The sequence below is a fragment of the Marmota marmota genome, unplaced genomic scaffold, assembly GCF_001458135.2.
Source record: "Marmota marmota marmota unplaced genomic scaffold, marMar, whole genome shotgun sequence".
Taxonomy (NCBI): domain Eukaryota; kingdom Metazoa; phylum Chordata; class Mammalia; order Rodentia; family Sciuridae; genus Marmota; species Marmota marmota.
In genome coordinates, this window is record NW_026000241.1 from 1,178,782 (window position 1) to 1,199,954 (window position 21,173).

The window sequence follows — 21,173 nt, forward strand, 5'->3', positions numbered from 1 at the left end:
ACATTATTTTGTTTTTATGTGGTGCTGAAGATCGAACTCGGTGCCTCTTGCATGCTAGGCCTGCACTCTACCACTGAGCTACAACTCATGCTATTTCAAGACACATCTCCAGGCTAGCCTTGAACTTAACCATTCTACTGCAGCCTCCCAAATAGCTGGGATTACAGGTGTGTACCACCTTGACCAGTGTCACCAGAATTTTTTACATCTGTGGGGGCTGTGGGTTATAGTTCTGGGTATCAGTTTTTAGTTTACAGCACTATTCATCTTCAGACATTTGATATTACTGTCAAAGTGTATCATGGTGCCATTTTTTGAGTGATACTTACCTTTGTATTAGCCTACTTTTTTAAAAAATATTTTTTAGTTGTAGATGGATACAATTCCTTTATTTATTTATATTTATGTGGTGCTGAGGATTGAACCCAGTGCCTCGCATATGCTAAGCGAATGCTGTACCACTGATCCACTACCCCAGCCCCCAGTTTCCTTTTTTTGTTGGCTTGGTGGGGATTGAACTTAGGGCCTTGCTCTTGTTGAACATGTGTTCTACCACTGAACTACACCTCCAGCCCTGAATTTACTTTTTGAATTTAAATTCATTTAATTAATTAATTGATTATTATTTGGTGCTTAGAATTGAACCCACAGGCACTTAACCATTGAGCCACATCCTCAGCCCTTTTTATTATTTTTTTTTTATTTTGAGACAGGGACTTGCTAAGTTGCTGAGGCTGGTCTTGAACTTGCAGTTCTCTTACATCAGCCTCCTTAGTCGCAGGGATGATGTGCGCCATTGTGCCCAGACCAGGTTCATTTATTTTAAAGAAACTTGTTCTCACTGTTTTCAGTGGAAAACTGGTGTCACTTGTCATAATATTGGTTTTGATTGAATTTATAAAGTTCTAATCAGATGCTGTTTGAGCCTTAGTTATGAAATATGAAGATTTGCAATTATTTGAGCAAAAAGTATGAAGGATAGATTAGTACTTCCTCAGGTGTTTTTTTTTTTCATTGTGATCAGAAAGATGTTCGGGGAGCTGAAGAATCTAGTAAGGCAGTGGTACATGGCCCTTATCTATGTGCCACCCCTTCCTAGGTGGACTGTGATTTGATTTATATGCCTGAGATGTATTTCTTTCTCCAAAAGGAATCAAGAAAAGATGCAGGTCAGGGTAATGGCACTGTTAGATGGATGATTCTGACATGACTATTTTAGTCCTCCCTTGCTGCCCTTGACCTGCCTAACCCATTCCCCCAACCCCTAGAATGACTGGGACTTCTTTTCAGCAGGAGACCACCATCTGCAGCTCCCGTGAAGATGTCCACTCCAGACCCACCACTGGGTGGAACTCCTCGGCCGGGCCCTTCCCCAGGCCCAGGCCCCTCGCCTGGAGCCATGCTGGGCCCCAGCCCAGGCCCCTCACCAGGCTCTGCCCACAGCATGATGGGGCCCAGCCCGGGGCCTCCCTCAGCAGGACACCCCATCCCTACCCAAGGGCCTGGGGGGTATCCTCAGGACAACATGCACCAGATGCACAAGGTAGGGAGCTCTGTGCTCTTCATATCATTTACTTGCCAGTTTGGCTGACTCCCACCCCTTCCCTCTAGGCTGTGGGAAGCCTCTGAACTTGAGCCTCCCCTGAAGGCCAGTGGGAAAGCCTCCTTGTCAGTGGTGGCTGTTTTGGTCCAGATGCCTGCCCCAGGGTCCGTTGTGGGGAACAGAGGGGTCAGGCACACAATCTGACCTGAGCTGGGAGTGGGGAGCAGCTGCCCTACCCTGGATCCCCTGCACGCCTTATTCTGCATGAGAACTTTCAGAACAGTACTCAACAATAAAGAAAAACGCCTGAATCACTAAAGGAGGCTTAAGGTACATGGTTTCCTTTTGGCTGCTCTGCCTACCTGGGGAATTCACAAAGCAGGGCACTGGTGTCTCAATTCCTGCCCACAACTTATGCTTGAGCTGATCAGAGCTGCTTTTGCTAGGAAAGTGGATACATTAATTTCCATCCCTTTATGTCATTTTACATCCATTTTTGTCATTGAGGGGGCTTGGAGGAGGAAATATCCCCTTGTATGTACCAGCATCTGTAAGAAATGGTGACATTTCTTTCAGGGCCCTCAGGAAGCCGGGGTCTGCATAGATACAGGTGGAGGGGTGGGTCTAGGAGTGGGTCCCACCACCTGGCACTGACGGCTCTTTACCTCCCTACTATTCCACTTGAATACCCCGAAACCCACTAGGTCTGGTGGTTATTACATAAATTTTATAGATAAGGAATCAGGGTTGCAGTCCTCCTGATGCCGTCCCCTGAGCCCTACATTTGTGCTGTTTCTGAGGCCTTCAATACATTGAGGCATTCCCTTGCCAACCCTCTCCATCTCCTGTACATTTCTCTCAACTTATGTATAATATCTGTCTTGACCCTTCTATCCTGGAAACTATTGGTAACAAGGTAGGGAGCCCTGTGCTCTTCATATCATTCGCTTGCCCTTTGGCCTGTCATTCACTCACACTCTTGGTTTATAAGCCAGCTCCTTCTCCAGCACAGCCCCCACTTTCCTTCTCTGCCCTCCTGGCATGGCACATACACACTGTACACCTCTGATGTATGTTTGTCAGACACCTGCCATATGTTCCACACCCTGCTAGGATCAGGGTCCTGTGCTGACAGGGTGCCTGTGACTGCGCAGAGCTCAGTCTCTCCCATAACCAGGGAAAGAGGGGTGGGGACAGGCCCGTACCTTGGGTCTGGTCAGCATCCTGAGGGCCTGACCTGTCCCTCATGAAGCTTCCCCTTACCTGGCCCCTCTTCTCCTTGAGCACAGCACACATTGAGTTAGTTGTAGGTTTGTTTTGTCAGCTGTGAACTTGTGAGTTCCCAGAAAGGAGAATACTTGTGCTAACCTAGGCCTAGTGGGGGCCCACAAAAAGATTTTGTATGGCATCCCCTTTGCCAGCGGTTCCCCTGGAGGAATAACCTGCTACTGAGTGTAGGAGGGACATACACATCATCATTCTGCCAAGACCTGCCCTTAACTCCTGTGGGGGCTAGAACAGGTCTGTAGTCTCATTTTCTGCCAGTAACCGAAGAGGTGCAGAGTTTGGGAGACGTCCGACGTGTTTTTATAGTCCTTGTGGGCAGACTTGTCTGTCTGTCTGATTTCTAGTCCCTAAGGAAGAGGGTCCTTGGTTCCCAGATTCATGTTCTGTCCAGTCACAATGAGCAGTGAGATTTGTGTCTTGGATGAAACCACTCCCTCCCTAAGACCTAGTGTCTTTTCCTTTCCTCCTGTGGTTGCTGACTGCCTCTAGAACATCTTCCTGCCCTCTCTTGTCCCCATAGTGCAGTTGCTTCCTTGCCTCCAGGCCACCAGTTGTCCGGTTGGTCATCCTACACTGGGTGGCATTTGTTTTGTGTGTCTACCTTGGTGTCGTGTCCATGCCTTGGAGCTGAGCCCTTGGTCATGTTAGTGACTCAGTGGATGCTATGGCAGCATTGGGTGGATGTTTGTTGTCGTCCATCTTCTTCCCAGTGATGCTTTGCTGTGTCGCCTCTTCCTATTCCCCTTGTTGACCCTGCCTTATTGTTGGCCACTTGCAGCCTATGGAGTCCATGCATGAGAAGGGCATATCGGACGACCCACGCTACAACCAGATGAAAGGAATGGGGATGCGGTCAGGGGGCCACGCAGGGATGGGGCCCCCACCCAGCCCCATGGACCAGCACTCCCAAGGTACTGTTCTGTATTTCTTCTTGCTTAGTGTTGGTCATACATAGTGAGCCCGTATACCCCTTTTCCTATCAGGGTTCCCATAGATGGGTTCTGTGATGACCTCAGGGAAGGCCCTGAGGTTAAGCTCCAGGGAAGGCCCTGCCATAAAGAGTGTCTGGTTGAGGCCAGGTGGTGGTCTGCTTTGGCCGTCTTGTTTTGGAGCAGCCCTAGAAGAGCATACATGGTGGGCAGAGTTGGGTGTTAGAGGAGATCTTGTTAGGAGCTCCAGTGCCATCTGGGAGCTTAGTGGAGATAGTGTCTCAGGGCTCAGGACTCGGCCTTACAAGCCAGTTGGCTTTTCCTTATGGGGATGATGGAGAAATGATATAGGAGAGGGGCTGGGGATGTGGCTCAAGTGGTAGCGCGCTCGCCTGGCATGCGTGCGGCCCGGGTTCGATCCTCAGCACCACATACCAACAAAGATGTTGTGTCCACCAAAGATTTAAAATAAATGAATAAATATTAAAAAATAAATAAAAAAAAAAAAAAAAGAAATGATATAGGAGATGACTTGCAGAGCGATTCCAGGCATCAGGGACAGGAAGCTCAGGCTCCTGAGGAATGGAAGTGAGAGGAATGGGTCTGGCTGATCTGAAGATGTGTACCCTGCTCTGCCCAGGCAGGAGGGCAGGCCTGGAAAGATCCTGGATTTCATTCATAGCTTCACCATTAACCATCTGTACTCTACTGAAACATGGGCAAAAGCACTTGACCATGTGGGCTGCTGGGCCAAGGCTATGAGTTGAGAATATGTCCTCTGGGTGCCTTGTGTTTGGCTCATGAGAATGAAGCCATTGGGCTATTCCATGTCTTGGAGGATGAGACAGTATAGGTGTGACAGAACAGTTTACTGTCTCTGTCTTTATCTCAAATGTATGCTGCCAAGTGACCATTGGATTGGTCTTTCCTTGCAGGTTACCCCTCACCCTTGGGCAGCTCTGAGCATGCTTCCAGTCCAGTTCCAGCCAGTGGCCCATCCTCTGGTCCCCAAATGTCATCTGGGCCAGGAGGGGCCCCACTAGATGGTGCTGACCCCCAGGCCTTGGGGCAGCAGAACCGAGGCCCAACCCCATTTAACCAGAACCAGCTGCACCAGCTTCGAGCTCAGATAATGGCCTACAAGATGCTGGCCAGGGGACAACCTCTTCCTGACCACCTGCAAATGGCTGTGCAGGGAAAGCGGCCAATGCCTGGGATGCAACAGCAGATGCCAACACTACCTCCGCCCTCTGTGTCTGCCACAGGACCTGGACCTGGCCCTGGGCCTGGACCTGGCCCAGGTCCGGGACCAGCACCTCCAAATTACAGCAGGCCTCATGGTAAGGCCCACCATCCCTGGTCCCTAGGGTGGGGAGGAAGTCCAGAGTGAACTGGCCAGAGCCTGGGTAGCAATGATAGATGATCCTGAGCTCTGTTGTTGGTGGGCTTCTCAAGTGATTGCTCAGGTGGCCAGGTCGTTGTCATGATAAATGTCATTTTTTCAGCTCCCCTTCAGATCTACACCTAAGGGCTTGTGGATAGGTGTGTGCCCTAAGCCAAGGATGCTCATGGATAGGTGTGGGTATGAAGACAGTTCACATTTTATTCTCCTTTGTTTGTTTCCCCCTGCATGTAGGTATGGGAGGGCCCAACATGCCACCTCCAGGACCCTCAGGTGTGCCCCCTGGGATGCCTGGTCAGCCCCCTGGAGGGCCTCCCAAACCCTGGCCTGAAGGTAAGATCACTTCTCTCTTCATCTGTGTCCTGCCTCTCTATTATGAGCTTGGAGCTTGCAAGCCCTGAGATGAGCCTGATCAGAGAGAATACTTAGGACGCTCGCTTGAACAGAGCAGAAACCACATGTTTTCCTGTGGTGTCCTCTTGGTCTCATCTATCCCTGGTCAGTTCCCAAAGTCTTGGGCTCAGATCTGCTCCACAGTTGCCCTTCTGTGTTGTGGTTCAAGGTTATCCTGGGGTTTCTTTAAACCAGTAACAAGCAGAGGAGAGCAATGAATGGGTCGACCATGAGACTCAAGGGAAAGGCCTGAGAGGTGCACCTGGCACCACAGGCAAATTCCTTCCTGGAGGGCACATCTCAATCTGTCTTCCTTCCCAAGAACATCCCTATGGGAGGCAGGTAGGATGATAAGAGAGTTTAGGGTCCTATCACCCTCACTGACTATGTGTGTCCTTGGTCCAGTGCTCTCTGAGGCTCCATGTCCACGTCTGTAAAAGTTGGTTATATTTCAGGGTCCATATATGTTTGGGATAGATATAGTGGGTAAGATGGATTCATTTGCGGCCATCTTAGAGTCTGAGGTGTATTGATGTTCATCAAAGAACTAGTCACTAAAATTGAATTCACTTTGAAGTAGAGTGTAGTGGTTCCCACTTTTCCATGGAGGATATATTCGTTCCAAGATCCCCAGTGGATGTTAGCTACCATGGATAGGCCCAAACCAATCTCTCATCCTTTTCTTTTTTTCTTGGTGCCTCCCTCCCCATTTCTTTTGTAGTACTGGGGAACTGGGGATTGAACCCAGAGGTTCTTTACCACTGACCTACACTCCCAGCCTTTTTTTACTTTTTGCCTTTATTTACTTATTTACTTAACTATTTTGACAGGGCCTTCCTAAATTGCTGAGGCTGACCTTGAACTTGTGATCCTCCTGTCTCAGCCTCGCAAATAGCTGGGATTACAAATTTGTGACACCACTCTCAGTTATTTTTTACTTAACATGAATACTGGTGACAAAGTTTAATTTATAAATTAGTCACAGAGATGAGAGACAGCTAGCAATAAAATGGAACAATTATAACAGCACACAGTAGTAAAAGGTGTGAATAAGGTCTTTGTCTCTAAAATTATCTTATTAGCTAGGTGTAATGATGTGTGCCTGTAACCCCATTGGCTCAAGAGGCTAAGGTAGGAGGATGGCAAGTTCAAGTCCATCCTGGGAAACTTAGTGAGATCCTAAAATAAAATTAACCTGATCACAGTGGCACACACCTGTTATCCCAGTGACTTATGAGGCTGAAGCAGAAGGATCACAAGTTCAAATCCAGCCTCAGCACCTTAGAGAGGCCCTATGCAACTTAGTGAGATTTTGTCTCAAAATAAAACCTAAAAAGGGGGCTGGGGATGTGGCTCAAGTGGTAGCGCATCGCCTGGCATGCGTGCGGCCCAGGTTCGATCCTCAGCACCACGTACAAACAAAGATGTTGTGTCTGCCGAAAAACTAAAAATAAATAATATTTAAAAAATAAATAAATAAAAAAAAAATAAAACCTAAAAAGGGCTGGGGATGTGTCTCAGTGGTTAAGTGCCCCTATTATTCAATCCCTGTTACCAATAAACAAACAAACAAATTAACTAAAGATGGAGCTCACAGTAAAATACCCTTGAATTCAATCCCCAGTGCCATAAAAAAATAAAAATACTTGGGCTGGGGATATGGTTTAATTCTAGAGCACGTTCTTAGCATGCAGGAGACCCTGGATTCAATCCCCAGTGCTGCAAAAAACAACACTGGTATATTGTCCTCACTCTTTGTGATGATGTGTGGTGATAAGATGGAGGGAGGCAAATGATGTAAGCAGTGTGATGTGACTGCTCAGGACAGGTTACAATTTTAAATTAATGAGTTGTTTGTTTCTGGAATTTTTCACATGATATTTCAGACTGTGGTTGACTGAGGGTAACTAAAATAGCAGAAAGAGAAGCTGCTGATGAGAGGGGGGGACTATTGTAGAGGAAAGACAAGAAAATGTGGGTCCTTAGAGGCCAGAGGCCAGAAAGATGTGGGTGAGTGAAGACTGGGGTCAGGGAGCGGAGTTGAGATCAGGAAGAGAGATGAACCTCGAAGCAGGAGGGAGGCAGATGCCTGGGTGAGAAGCAGGGTGGCTTTTGGTGGGTGAGAGGAAGGAGGTGGGGAGAGGTTGGTCTGTTCCCATGTGGCAAGCCACCTGGCAGGCTTTGCATTTTCACTGAAGAATTGTCCCTGGCTCAACATGTCCCCATCCTGCTCTCCTCTCCCCAGGACCCATGGCGAATGCTGCTGCCCCCACAAGCACCCCTCAGAAACTGATTCCCCCGCAGCCGACAGGACGCCCTTCTCCTGCGCCCCCTGCTGTCCCACCTGCTGCCTCACCTGTGATGCCACCTCAGACACAGTCCCCAGGGCAGCCAGCCCAGCCCGCACCCTTGGTGCCGTTGCACCAGAAGCAGAGCCGCATCACCCCCATCCAGAAGCCCAGGGGCCTGGACCCTGTGGAGATCCTGCAGGAGCGGGAATACAGGTGAGACGTAGCCCACTGGCTCCACTTTGATTGGCTAAGGTGTGGTTCCCCATCCTGAGAGTCACTGGAGTGGTGATAGCTTTGCCCAACTCCCCCAGGAGCCTCCCAGCCTTCCAGTTTTGCAGCGCCTCCTTCAACATAGCAGTGTAAGTCCTTACAGTTGATTTACATCCATTTCTCAGGTTCAGACCACAAAAGTGGCTTCCCACTTTTGTCCCCATGTGGCCATTGAGGTCTCCCTTTGTATAGAAGCTCTTCCCAGTCCCCCTCACTCCAGGCCTTTCCTCCAAGCACTAGCCACTCTGGAATTAGTGGCAGGATTTACCCCTCTCCCTCCTCTTCCCCAGTGCTAAGGATGAAAACTATGGCCTTCCATCTTCGGCAAGCACTGAGTCACAGCTGAATCATATTCCCAGTCTACTATTTATTTTTTTATCCCTTCTGGCCTTTCTTCCCAATGAGACTGCAAGCTCCACGGGAGCAACAACCTTGATGGTCTCATTTAGTGCTGAGACTCCATACCCTAAAAGATTGATGCAGCATAGTAGGTGCTCTGTAAATAAGTGTGTGAAAGACTGAGCAAGAGGATTGTTTCATTTAACCTTCAAATCAAGCCTGTAGATTACTCTCAGGGGTGTCCTTAGTTTATGGATGAGGACAGTGAGGTTAATAGGCTCAACAGATTTCTTATATTTTTAGTTGTAGATGGACATGATACCTTTTTTAAAATTTATTTTTATTTTTTAAAAATGTTTATTTTTTAGGTGTAGATGGACACAACCAATGCCTTTATTTATTTATTTCTTTTTATGTGATGCTGAGTATTGAACCCAGTGTCTCACACTTGTGAGGCAAGCGCTCTACCACTGAGCCACAACCCCAGCCTGGCTCAAGAGATATAGATTTCTGTGTGTGTGTGTGTGTGTGCGCGCGCGCGCGCGCATTTTTGTTTTTATTTTGATTTGATTAGAAGCCTTGGAATTATTTTTTTTTAAATTTTATTTTTTAGTTGTAGTTGGACACAACACCTTTATTTCACTTGTTATTTATTTATTTATTTTTTTAATGTGATGCTAAGAATTGAACCCAGAGTACAAGGCAAGTGCTCTACCACTGAGCCACAACCCCAGCCCCGGAACTATTTTTTTTTAATACATGACAGCAGAAAATATATGGAGTACAACTTTCCATTTTTGTAGTTGTTCATGATGTGGAGTTATACTGGTTGTGATTTTTTTTTTTTTTTTTTTTTGNTTCTCCTGGCCTCTTTTCTTATTGGTTTTTTTTTTTTTTTTTTTTTGGTACTGGGAATTAAACTCAGGGGCACTTGACCGCTGAGCCACATCCTGGCTCTATTTTGTATTTTATTTAGAGACAGTGTCTCACTGGGTTGCTTAGCACCTCGCTTTTGCTGAGGCTGGCTTTCAATTGGCGATCCTCCTGCCTCAGCCTCCTAAGTTGCTGGGATTACAGACATGTGGCACTGAGCCTGGCTCTTCTTTAAAACATATATGATTTTTAGTTGTCAGTGGACATTTATTTTATTTATTTATTTATAGTGCTGAGAATTGAATTCAGTACCTCCCATGCACTAGGCAAGTGCTCTAACACTGAGCTACAACCCTAGCCCTGTTCGTGCATACATATATAACCATAGAAAAGTTATCTCCTATTAATTCTACTCTTTTTCCCATTCCCATCTGCCCCTACTCCCCAATCTAGTTAACCCGCCCCCTACCCACCGCCATTGGAGTCCACATCTGCATATCAGAACATTTGGCTTTTGGTTTTTGGGGATTGGCTTATTTCATGATAGTCTCCAGTTCCATCCATTTACCAGCAAATGCCCTAGTTTCATTCTTCTTTATGGCTGAGTAGTATTCCAGCCATACATTATGTATATGCACCATATTTTCTTTATGCATTTATCTGTTGAATGGTACTAAGGTTGGTTTCATAGCTTAGCTATTGTGAATTGATCTGCTGTAAACATTGATGTGGCTGTGTCACTATTGTGTGTTGATTTTAAGTCCTTTGGGTGTATGCTGAGGAGTAGGATAACTGGGTCAAATGGGGGTTTCATTCCAAGTTTTCTGAGGAATCTCCATACTGCTTTTCAGAGTGGTTGTACCAATTTGCCATCCCACCAGCAGTGTATGATTGTACCTTTCCACTACATCCTTGCCAACATTTATTGTTACTTGTATTTTTGATAATTGCCATTCTGACTGGGGTAAAATGAAGTCTCAATATAGTTTTAATTTGCATTTCTCTAATTGTAGTGATGTTGAACATTTTCTGGCTCAGTAGATTTCTGAGGCCCCATGTCTCATCCATGCCAGGGTAGGGACAGATTCTGATTAGTCTGATGCCAGAAATTCACTACTAATGTTCCATGAGCCAGCCAGTAGGTGTCTTGATTTTTGTGGTTTATGTGGCCTGGTCCTAAGAAACTTTCTGGCTGCCTTCTCTGTTCTATGTTTTGGCTGGCATCCTTTTTGAGGAAGTTCATGTCTCAGAGCCAGGTCTGTCTGTCTTGAGAGATAAGAGTCTTCAGAAGCTCTGGCTTTAAAGACAGGCACCAGGTGGCTTCTTATAAATATAGTCCCTCTTACCACCTATCCTTTTTTTCCCTTTCTTTGCGCCTAGGCTGCAGGCTCGCATTGCACACCGAATTCAGGAACTTGAAAATCTCCCCGGGTCCCTGGCCGGGGATTTGAGAACCAAAGCGACCATTGAGCTCAAGGCCCTCAGGCTGCTTAACTTCCAGAGACAGGTAAGTTCCAGTGTGGTCCTGGATCTAAGGAATAGGCCTTTCCCACCACCTGTCATGCTGAGACCCCAAAAACTTCTTGCGGGACTATCATCCAGAGTACCTGTATAGTTTAGGCAGCCATGCCAACCTGCATATATTAACCCACTGTCTTACCCTCTCCTTGTGTCTTGTTCCATGGTAGGGCAATGCTGCTCACATAATATGCAAGTGTGGGCCTTCCCTAAGCTCCAGTTGCCCACAGAAGCAGGAGAGTGGAGTGACTCTCCAGTGTTTCATAAGGAATTGTGTTGTGTTGTGGAAAGACCAGCTGGAGACATGAGGCACAAGAAGATTCTCTGACCAGGTGTGCAGAATGCTCACCTTCTGCTCTTGCCTGCACCACCCATGGGTGCATAAGGCAGTTAATTAGGATCCTTTGGGAGGCAGCATCGCCTGCCTTGTATATGATCGGCAATTATATATTTCACTGTGGGCACAGTAGAGGTNATTTATTTATTTATTTATTTATTTATTTATTTATTTATTTATGCTGAGGGTCGAACCCAGTGCCTCATGTGTGCAAGGGCAAGCGCTCAAACAACCACTGAGCCACAACCCCAGCCCTACTGTTAACTTTTTTTTTTTTTAGAGAGAGACAGAGAGAGAGAGAGAGAGAATTTTAATATTTATTTTTTTTAGTTTTTGGCGGATACAACATCTTTGTTTGTATGTGGTGCTGAGGATCGAACCCGGGCCGCACACATGCCAGGCAAGCGCACTACCGCTTGAGCCACATCCCCAGCCCAACTTTTTATTATTTGCAATTTGAATACACAATTCCCTTTTTTGTGTATTCATGAATTAAAAGCTAGTTAAAAGCTAAAAACTTTTGTATGAAATTTACACACAATCTGTTTTTCTTGTTTATTTTGCAATGCTGGGGAAATTTTTATTATCTTTTTCAAGATAAAATAGCAGTTCATCACTGAGCTACATTTCCAGGCCTTTCTATTTTTTTATTTTGAGGAGGGTTTTTTTTTTTTTTTTGGTACCAGCAATTGAACTCAGGGGTGCTCAGACACTGAGCCATATTCCCAGCCTTTTTTTGTATTTTATTTAGAGACAGGGTCTTATTGAGTTGCTCAGTGCCTTGCTGTTGCTGAGGTTGGCTTTGAACTCGCAATCCTCTTATCTCAGCCTCCCGAAATGCTGGGATCACAGGCGTGCTCCACTGCGCCTGGCCATGCCCAGCTTTTGTAAACGAACTGCCTACAGAGTCCTGTCTGACTCTGGGTGACATTGTGATGACTTCTGTTGAGTGTTCAGTCTTCTTTTGCACATGTCTCTGCAGGAATACCTCAATAGCATTCTTCAGCATGCCAAGGATTTTAAAGAATATCACAGATCAGTCACAGGCAAAATCCAGAAACTCACTAAGGCAGTAGCCACATACCATGCCAATACAGAGCGAGAGCAAAAGAAAGAAAACGAACGAATTGAGAAGGAAAGAATGCGGAGGCTCATGGTAAGAGTTCAGTTTTCTTGCTTTTGGTCCCTTGTGTGCTTTGAGTGTTTCGGGTACCAGCAGCCTGTTAACCCAGGATCATGCTAGGCATTCTGCTGCTTGGATTAGAGTTGGGGCTTGGGTTTGGGAGGGAGCAAGTCCTGGGCTCAGATCTTCTGGTCCCTCTGGCCATCAGAGTGGCTAACATGGTCTTAGGGCTTGTTCACTGACTGTCCTATGTCTCCGGAGAGAAGGAGCTGGTGCTCTCTGCCTTAGGTTGAGTGAGAGCCACAGAAGATGCAGTCCACACTCTTTACCTTCAGAATAAACGTGTCTGACTGTTTATGAATGAGTCACTAGTTGGGCAGACATTGCTGGCCCACTCTTCCAGGCACTGCTGAGAGTACAGAGGATACACTGGGGAACAGGACATAGTCCCTGCCCTCTTGGGTGGTATGGGCACTTGAGAGAGTTAGTTTTTTGAATGAAATGAATATGCTAGTTTGGAATGATGAAAAGACAGTGCAGAGAACAGAGAAGGGGAATGAGAAGGCCTTAGAACAGAGGCTCAAAGGGTGAGCATGACCCTGCAGAGATGTGCAGGAAGGACCCCCAGAAAGAGAGGGCAGAAGTGGCAGACAGCCAAGTACAAGATAGAAGAAGTGGCCCTGTGTCTGTGAAATGTTGCTGTATTGGGGCAGGAAGTGAGGTCAAGAGCTTGCAAGGGCAAGCCATGTGGGCCCATGGGACCTGCAGGCCATTGCTAGGACTGGAAATTAATTCTGAACATAAAGGAATGCTCCAGGAACGCTTCAGCTCCAGGTTGAAGTGATCTCAGAAAGGAGAGGGGATTGCTGTGGGGTTTTGTGGCAATGATGTAGCTTAGAGAGGGTTTAGATTTGGGATGTGTTTTCTAGACTGGGAGGACAGGACTTGGTTGTGGTCTCTCTGAGTGGCTTGTGGCAGGTCCATGTCTGCTTTGGGGTCTAGCACTAGGTATGTGTTGAGGAGATACTGAAGGGGGAGCTGATGCCTTTGAAGCAGGGTGGGATCAGAGCCAACTGCTCTGAAATGTTCTGCGGGTTGCTGGTTAATGAAACCCCCAGTGGGGCTCTTGCCCCTGGGTTTGCTGGAGGCCAGCAGATGTGCAGGTCCTAGAAACCAGTGTCACAATCCCACACTTCTTAGGCTGAAGATGAGGAGGGCTACCGCAAACTCATCGACCAGAAGAAGGACAAGCGCTTGGCCTACCTTTTGCAGCAGACAGACGAGTATGTGGCCAACCTCACAGAGCTGGTACGGCAGCATAAGGCTGCCCAGGTTGCCAAGGAGAAAAAGAAGAAAAAGAAAAAGAAGGTGCGCTGAGCCCTGTCTGGAAGAGTGTCTGTATGGGTGGCCTTAGCCTGTGGGGTCACCTATGTCTCTCTTTACTTCCAGAAGGCAGAAAATGCTGAAGGGCAGACACCTGCAATTGGACCGGATGGCGAGGTGAGGAAGCAGGGATTTCTTATGGAAATGCCAACAGCCCTGCAGTGGGTCTGTATAATTTTCTAGAAATTCTGGTTATGGAATTCAGGGTTCGTGTGTGTTAGCCTCCAAATGCTATATTACTGAGCTCTATCCCTAGCCCAGAAGTCTTTGTTTATTTTTAAAAGTATTATTGATTTTCTAAATTTATATTTTTCCTGAACCCGGTGCTTTATGCTAGGCAAGTGCTCTGTCACCAAAATGCATCCTGTCTCCAAAATCTTTTCTTTGTAAACCACAAAAGCCATATATAATGAGCATTTATAAGAATCCAGTGTGTACATCACTTTCATCCCACTCACTGGGTGTGTTTGTTTCCAGACCTCTTTTTTCCCCTTTTTTCTTTTTTTTTTTTTTGGTGCTGGGAATTGAATCTAGGGGTACTTTGCCACTGAGCTATATCCCCAACCCTTTTTTTTTTTTTTTTTATTTTGAGCCAGAGTATCACTAAGTTGCTTAGAGCTTTGCTAAGTTGCCGAGGCTGGCCTCAAACTTGAAATCCTCCTGCAGGGATTACAGGCGTGCACCACTGTGCCTAGCTAGGCCTATTTCCCCTCCCCACCAAACCCCGTTTTTGTGCAAGTCCTGTCCTGCCTTATTTGTATATAGATTCTTTACTTTGTTGTTTTCACCTGTCTTCTTTCCTAAACAGTTTGAGAGTAAGGTACATGCTGACAGCCCTTCACTTCCCTGATTTTGGTGTTACTTCCCAAAGGCAAGGTCATTCTCTTCCACCTTGCACCCTGGTAGTTATGATGTTGATGTGATAGTCTCATCTTACATACACACCTTTGCATTATGATTTCCCCCATATCCCTCCAACACCCTTCCCAATAACAAAAAGCCCCTGATGGCACTTACTAGAGATCTCTTATTAGTCTGCTTAGATCTTGAACCTCTCTTCGCTTTTTCTATGACCTTCATGACCTTGATTTTCTGAAAAGCACAGGCTGGTATTTCATTTGGTGGTACTCAGTTTGGGTTTGATGTTTTCTTGTTACTAGATGCTTATGTGTTTTTGGCAAGAAGACCTCAAAAGTAACCCTTTGTCCTCCTCTGTGCATTATGTTGAGAATGTGTTGCATAGGTTTGTAATATCACAGATGACATTGACCCTGATCACTTGCTGTCTGCCTCTGTTATAAATTTATTTTGCTTTTCCAGTAGTCAGTAAGTACCTTGTGGTACTAGAGACTATGTGAATATATTTTAGCTCTCCAACTTTTTCATGCTGCATTGTTTTTTTTTTTTTTAATATTTATTTTTTGGTTGTAAGTGGACACAATATATTTATTTCATTTTTATGTGGTGCTGAGGATCAAACCCAGTGCCTCACATGTGCTAGACAAGCGCTGTATCACTGAGCCACCACTCAGCCCTGCATTGGTTTTTGTGATGAAAGTTACCCCATCATTTCTGTGCATTCACTAGTTGCCTTTCTCCATAAATAAAGCTGCATCTTCTCTCCCATTTGGTCTAGGGGCCATAGTCTGATAACCCTTGGTGTACATAATTTTATGGATTTTTATTTTATGTTTTAGATTTCATCGCCATCATTATCATCATCATTATTTTTTTTGGTGGGGCACCGGGGATCAAATCTGGGGCTTTGCATATGCTCAGCAAGTTATTTACCTGAGCCTCATCTCCATACCTTGTTTGATTTAATGGGTTATAATCTTTTACTATTACTCACTTTGATTATTTGATTTGGGCCAGTATGATCCCCTTCATATTGGCTCCTGTGTTCTTTTGATATGTCCCTATCATTCTTTGTATGCGTCCTTCAACTAAGCTGCTTCCGTTGCCCATGCCCTGCCTGAGTCAGTCTCTTAGAGTCCTGGTTCATTTTATTAGAGAAAAATAGAATTCAAATCTTGCTTTGGGTGTGCTTATTGCTGGTGGCTGTAATGGCTCTTAGGTTCTCTCAGCAGCTAGATTCAGGGAATAGATGTGTGTGCACTTAATTGCCACATGCCATCACCCTGATACCTACAATCCTAATCCCTTACCTCAGTGTTATTTCTTTCCTTCACCCTTTCCTTATTTCTGAAGTCAGTAACCTGGCTACCATCAGCCATGATACCCTTACTTACTAAGTTCTAGGATACACATAAAGCATACTAACCCGTAGTCTATGAAGAAGTCTCCCAGCTAGCATTAGTGTTTGCTTATGATCCTTCAGCCTGAGAGGATATGTTCTAGATGCTTTGTTGAGAAGTTACTTGGGAGGAATTCTTCCCTCATGACCCCATTAGTGGTAGTTTCCTCCATTCTTTATTTTTTTTTCTTTATTAATATTTATTTTTTAGTTATAAGTTATAATATAAATATCTTTATTTTATTTTTATGTGGTGCTGAGGATCAAACCCAGTGCCTCATACATGCTAGGTGAGTGCTCTACCACTGAGCCACAACCCCAGCCCTTTCTTCCATTCTTACTGGTTTCATTTTTTCACACACATGATTTATTTATTTATTTAGAATATGGTTGTAGAAGTCAGAACAGTATGAAGTGGCTCACTTGAAGAGGGGTCACTATCCCTGCTTGCCTGTCTTTTCCATGTGATAATTACCTACCACCGTTCTCATTCCATGTGCTCATTTGGGGAAAAAAATATGTATAAAAAGATGAACAATGTGTTGGAATTGTAGCCCAATGGTAAAGCACTTGCCTGGCATGTGGCACTGGGTTCAGTTCTCAGCACCACATATAAAGAAATAAATATGTCAATCGACAACTTAAAAAAAAAAAAAAGGTATGAACAAAGGGAGCATTTCCCATCCCTCTCAGTCCTTCTGGGAGGGAAACCATGGTGCATTGTTGGGGTGTTTGCTTGCTGTGCTGTACTTTTCCTCTCCATGCCTTTTTTTCTTTTTCTTGTGCTGGGGATTATACCCAGGATGTCCTGCGCACAGAGAACATGCTCTTCCACTGAACTACACCATAGCTACCTAGTACCCTTCCTTTGTATGGCCCCTGAGTGTTTCTGATTCTTGTCTAGAATTGTATCTGAGAAGTCTTTCCAGATGACTTCATGTATTTTTTTCCCCCTTTGTCCGGGGTTTGAACCAAGGGATGCTTTACTACTGAACCACATCCCCAGTCTCTTTAAAAATTTGTTTGATACAGGGTTTCACTAAGTTGCTGTGGCTGACATCGAACTTCCAATCCTCCAGCTTCAGCCTCCCAAGGCTCTGGGATTACAGCTGTGTACCACTGTGCCTAGCTTACCTTGTCCTTTCTAAAGTTCCCTGATAGAGATGGCTGCCACCTGCTTAATTGAATGTCATACTCCCTGTAGGAAAAAAATGATCACATGAAACAAGCTCTCTCATAGGCTGGTGAGTCATAGACCTTTTTTCATTTAGGAGGTGTTTTGGGCAACTTTCCATATTGAGGCATGTACTTCTATTTTTCATGTCTTTCAGATTTTGAGACAGGGTCTTGCCATATTGACCAGATTGGCCTGGAACTCTTGATCCTCCTGTCCCATTCTCCTGAGTAGCAACACACCTGGCTCTCTGTTTTTGTTTTAATGTGTGTGTTTTTTTGGTCTTTAAGATTAATAACTTTTTTTGTGTGTGGTGCTGGGGATTGAACCCAGGGCCTTGTGCACACTAGGCAAGCACTCTACCAACTGAGCTATAGCCCCAGCTCAAGATTAATAACTTTTTAGAAGATTGCTTTCAGTTCATCGCTGATGCAAAGGTGCTGCTCTGAACTGTTCTGTACCACACGTGCTTAACTCTTCTCCCCTAGGGACTTTCAGTTGTCTTCTTCCATCCTGTTGCACATTAATCTATTGGCATCATTGTCCATTATGTTTTTTGTCTTTTTATTTTTTGTGCTGCGCAGGCTGTCCTTGAATTTATAATTCTCCTGCCTTAGCCTCCTGAGTAGCTGGGACTTCAGGTGTGTACCACTACACCTGGCTTGTCCATTGTATTTTCATGCTGTCATGGTTAACTCGTGTTGCCATAGTAAAGTAGGATAGACTGGGGAATTACACAACAGGCATTTATTTTCTCACAATTCTAGAGGCTAGGAGTAAAGATCAAAGTGTTCACATTGTTAATTGTTGGTGAGGGCTCCTTTCCTGGGTAATGGGTGGCCATTGCTATTCTCACATTGGGGATTGTGGTGTGCATGGGGAGAGTAGAAGAAATCTCTGGTGTGTTTTTGTTTGTTTTGTTTTGTTTTGTTTGAGGCATGGTTTTTCTATGTTGCCCAGGCTGGTCTTGAACTTGTGGGCTTAAATGATCCCCTGCCTCAGCCTCCCAGAGTAACTGGACACCATACACAGTTGTACCTTCTCATTTTTTTTTTTCTTTCCAGGTGTTGGGAGTGACTCCCAGAGCCTGATGTGTGCTAACATGTGTCTACCACGGAGTTACAGCCCCTACCTCTTGGTGTCACATATGAGAGCACTAATCCCATCATGAGTGGGCTGCATTCATGATTTCATCTGATTTGATTATGGCCAATGGGCTCTGTCTCCCAGCACTGTTGTCTTAGGTGTTACGGCTTCAGTGTAGAGATTTTGGAGAGACAAAATTGAGTCTTCAGCAGATGCATGTTTTTTCTACAGACCAGTCTCCCAGAAGTGAATGACTGTTGCGAGTTACCAAAGACAGAATTCTCTGAAACGATTTCACCTGAAAGAGTTCTGTTGAGTTGTTGCTGTGGCACTCCCCTGTTCATGTCTGTCACAGGATGCTGTGTGGGGCTTTTCTTTGTTCTCAGCCTTGGCTGTGTTTTCCGTCATCTAGGTAGCTTTAAAAAATAGACATGGCCAAGCCTCTCCCCAGGACACATCAGTCAGAATTTTGACATATTCAGTATTCAGAGTTCCTGGTTGAGTTAATCTGTAGAGCCCATTGCTTAGGCAGAGGTGGGCTGCTCTGGGTGAGTTTTTCATGTGCATGGAGATGATATTCCTCGGAATACAGATGGTGTTGACAGTGAGTGCACCATTTTATTTTAATTAATTAATTTTTTTTAAAGAGAACTTTTTTTTTAATATTTATTTTTCAGTTTTCAGTAGACACAACATCTTTATTTTATTTTTATGTGGTGTTGAGGATCGAACCCAGTGCCCCGCGCATGCCAGGCGAGCGTGTTACTGCTTGAGCCACATCCCCAGTCCGTACCATTTTATTTTTATTTTTTAAAAACATTTTTGTAGTTGTTGAGAGACCTTTATTTATTTTATTTATTTATAGTGGTGCTGAGAATTGAACCCAGTGCCTCACACATGCCAGGCAAGTGTGTTACCACTGAGCCACAGCCCCAACTCCATGAGTGCACCATTTTGAAAAATAGGTATACCAAGAGCTTCATTCTTATCCTGGAGGTTTTCTTTGGGAAATAATGAGGAACTGAAAAGGAAGAAAGCATTCATCTAAAGTTAATAGCTTCAAATGAGGAATTCTGTCTTTGTTGCTATGGGAAAATTTGTTTGTTTGTTTATTTATTGGTATTGGGGATTGAACCCAAGGGCACTCTACTACTGAGCTACATCTCTACATCTCCAGCCTTTTTTATTTTGAGACAGGGTCTCATTAAGTTGCTTAGAGTCTCTCAAGTTGCTGAGGCTGGCCTCAAAACTTGATCCTCTTGCCTCGGTCTCCCAGGTTCTTGGGATTGTAATCATGTATCACTACACTGGTCTAGAAACAAAAATTTTCTAAATTTATTTATTTATTTTTATTTTTTTTGGTAGTGGGAATTGAATTCAGGGGTACTTAACCCCTAAATCACATCTCCAGCCCTTTTGATCTTTTTGTTCTGAGACAGTCTTATTCAGTTGCTTAGAGACTCAATGAGTTGCTGAGGCTGGTCTCAATCTTGGGATCCTCCTACTTTGACCTCCTGAGTCACTGGGATTAAAGGTGTGTGCCACCACGCCTGGCTAGAAACAAAAATTTTAAAAAATATTTAAAATATTTCCCATCCAAATATGGGTTGGTTGAATGCAGAACCTGTGGACACAGAGGGCTGATTGTATAATTCGCCCATTTTTTTTCTATCAACAGCCATGTTTCTCCAACCTTTTCTGGGTGTGAGGTTGAGAGATTCCTTTCTCAGTTGGTCACAATTAGTCCGGTTCCCTCTGGGTGCCTCAGGGATGGAGCCCAGGGAACCTCAGTTCATGTGGTAAATTCTCTTTCAGCCTCTGGACGAGACCAGCCAGATGAGTGACCTCCCTGTGAAAGTCATCCACGTGGAGAGTGGGAAGATCCTCACAGGCACAGATGCCCCAAAAGCTGGGCAGTTGGAGGCCTGGCTTGAGATGAACCCAGGGTAAGTTGGACTTCGCATTCCTGATGCAGCCAGGTTACTAAGGCAACAGAGAGCTCCCTTTAGATGTTGATAGCTAGGGTTATTTTGCTTGCATTTGGATATCATTGTTGGGGAATGTAAATTCTGCAAGTTCTGAGGAGGTTTTATGTTAAAATACTGTTTTTTCTAGGTATGAGGTAGCTCCAAGATCTGATAGTGAGGAAAGTGGCTCGGAAGAAGAGGAGGAGGTAAGAGTCCACTTCCTGGCTTTCAAGACCCTCAGTTCTCAGTAGTGGGTCCTTCTACCTTGTGTGTGTGTATGTCACCCTGTGCGCCGTGACCTTCACTGGTGGGAAACCTTATGGGGCAGGGGGCAGCTGAGGCCCCAGCTGAGCTGAAACTTGATGCTGTAGATCTGCGCTGGACCCATGTGGTACCTTCATACCACATTGACTATTTCCACTTGAAGTTAAATTAATCATTATATAAAATTTAAATCCACTTTATTGCACTAGCCACAGTTCAAGTGCTCAGTCAACATTCCTGAATGGTCTTCTTTGCTTGCTCATTTCTAATCAGTTGTGAGTGTGTTTTAACTATGAATTTTATGCACTCCTTATATATACTTAGTCTCGGCCTGACACCAGCTCCATGTTCATCATATGTTTCTTTTGGCTCGTCCTGCTGTCACCCTTCCTTGTTGAGTTTTTGTTTTCCTCCTCAGGTTATCTGGAATTTACCAGCTATAGGGTACGCAGTGGAACTCTGATTTTTTCCCCCACTCCGAGTATTAAGTCAGTTAGTGTGCCATTTATTATATCCCTTCCCCATTGCCTTATGCTACTTAAAAATGGATATATTCTGTTTTTATATCCACTGCAATCTTCTGAGAGTCGCCTGTCGTGTTCAGGTTTTTAAAAAATATATATATTCTAATAAGTCTCGGGTCAATAACATTTTGTTATGAATTTTTAACTATGACTTACATACTATAAAATGTACCCATTAGAAATGTTTCTTCATACATTTACAGTTGTGCAGTC

At 44.9% G+C, this 21,173-nt stretch overlaps 2 protein-coding genes across 9 annotated transcripts in view; both read left to right on the top strand.

Annotated features, from left to right (window-relative positions):
* Positions 1-1,290: 1,290 nt before the first annotated feature.
* On the top strand, positions 1,291-10,957 carry LOC107144960 (transcription activator BRG1-like). Its single transcript, XM_015488820.2, has 6 exons — positions 1,291-1,543; positions 3,609-3,741; positions 4,695-5,099; positions 5,396-5,494; positions 7,800-8,058; positions 10,708-10,957. The coding sequence occupies exons 1-6, from the start codon at positions 1,322-1,324 to the stop codon at positions 10,940-10,942; spliced, it is 1,353 nt and encodes a 450-aa protein (XP_015344306.1). The 5' UTR covers positions 1,291-1,321; the 3' UTR covers positions 10,943-10,957.
* Positions 10,958-12,127: 1,170 nt separating this feature from the next.
* Positions 12,128-21,173, top strand: part of Smarca4 (SWI/SNF related, matrix associated, actin dependent regulator of chromatin, subfamily a, member 4) — a 63,501-nt gene continuing 54,455 nt past the window's right edge. For 3 of the 8 annotated variants that reach the window (XM_048795096.1, XM_048795097.1, XM_048795098.1), the window contains exons 1-5: positions 12,130-12,338; positions 13,506-13,673; positions 13,755-13,805; positions 20,021-20,151; positions 20,321-20,378. In XM_048795096.1, the coding sequence (XP_048651053.1) occupies positions 12,153-12,338; positions 13,506-13,673; positions 13,755-13,805; positions 20,021-20,151; positions 20,321-20,378 (594 nt within the window). In that variant the 5' untranslated portion in view covers positions 12,130-12,152. Of the gene's footprint in view, positions 12,339-13,505; positions 13,674-13,754; positions 13,806-20,020; positions 20,152-20,320; positions 20,379-21,173 lie in introns of all 8 variants that reach the window. The other 5 variants (XM_048795101.1, XM_048795102.1, XM_048795099.1 and 2 more) reach the window with 3 other exon arrangements.

What these genes read in the sequence shown, in the direction of transcription:
- LOC107144960 (XM_015488820.2), top strand. Translation starts at nt 1,322, where the DNA reads ATGTCCACTCCAGACCCACCACTGGGTGGAACTCCTCGGCCGGGCCCT. An exon ending in AAATTACAGCAGGCCTCATG is followed by an intron (nt 5,100 to 5,395) that starts GTAAGGCCCACC and finishes CCCTGCATGTAG; the next exon opens with GTATGGGAGGGCCCAACATG. An exon ending in CTGCAGGAGCGGGAATACAG is followed by an intron (nt 8,059 to 10,707) that starts GTGAGACGTAGC and finishes CTTTGCGCCTAG; the next exon opens with GCTGCAGGCTCGCATTGCAC.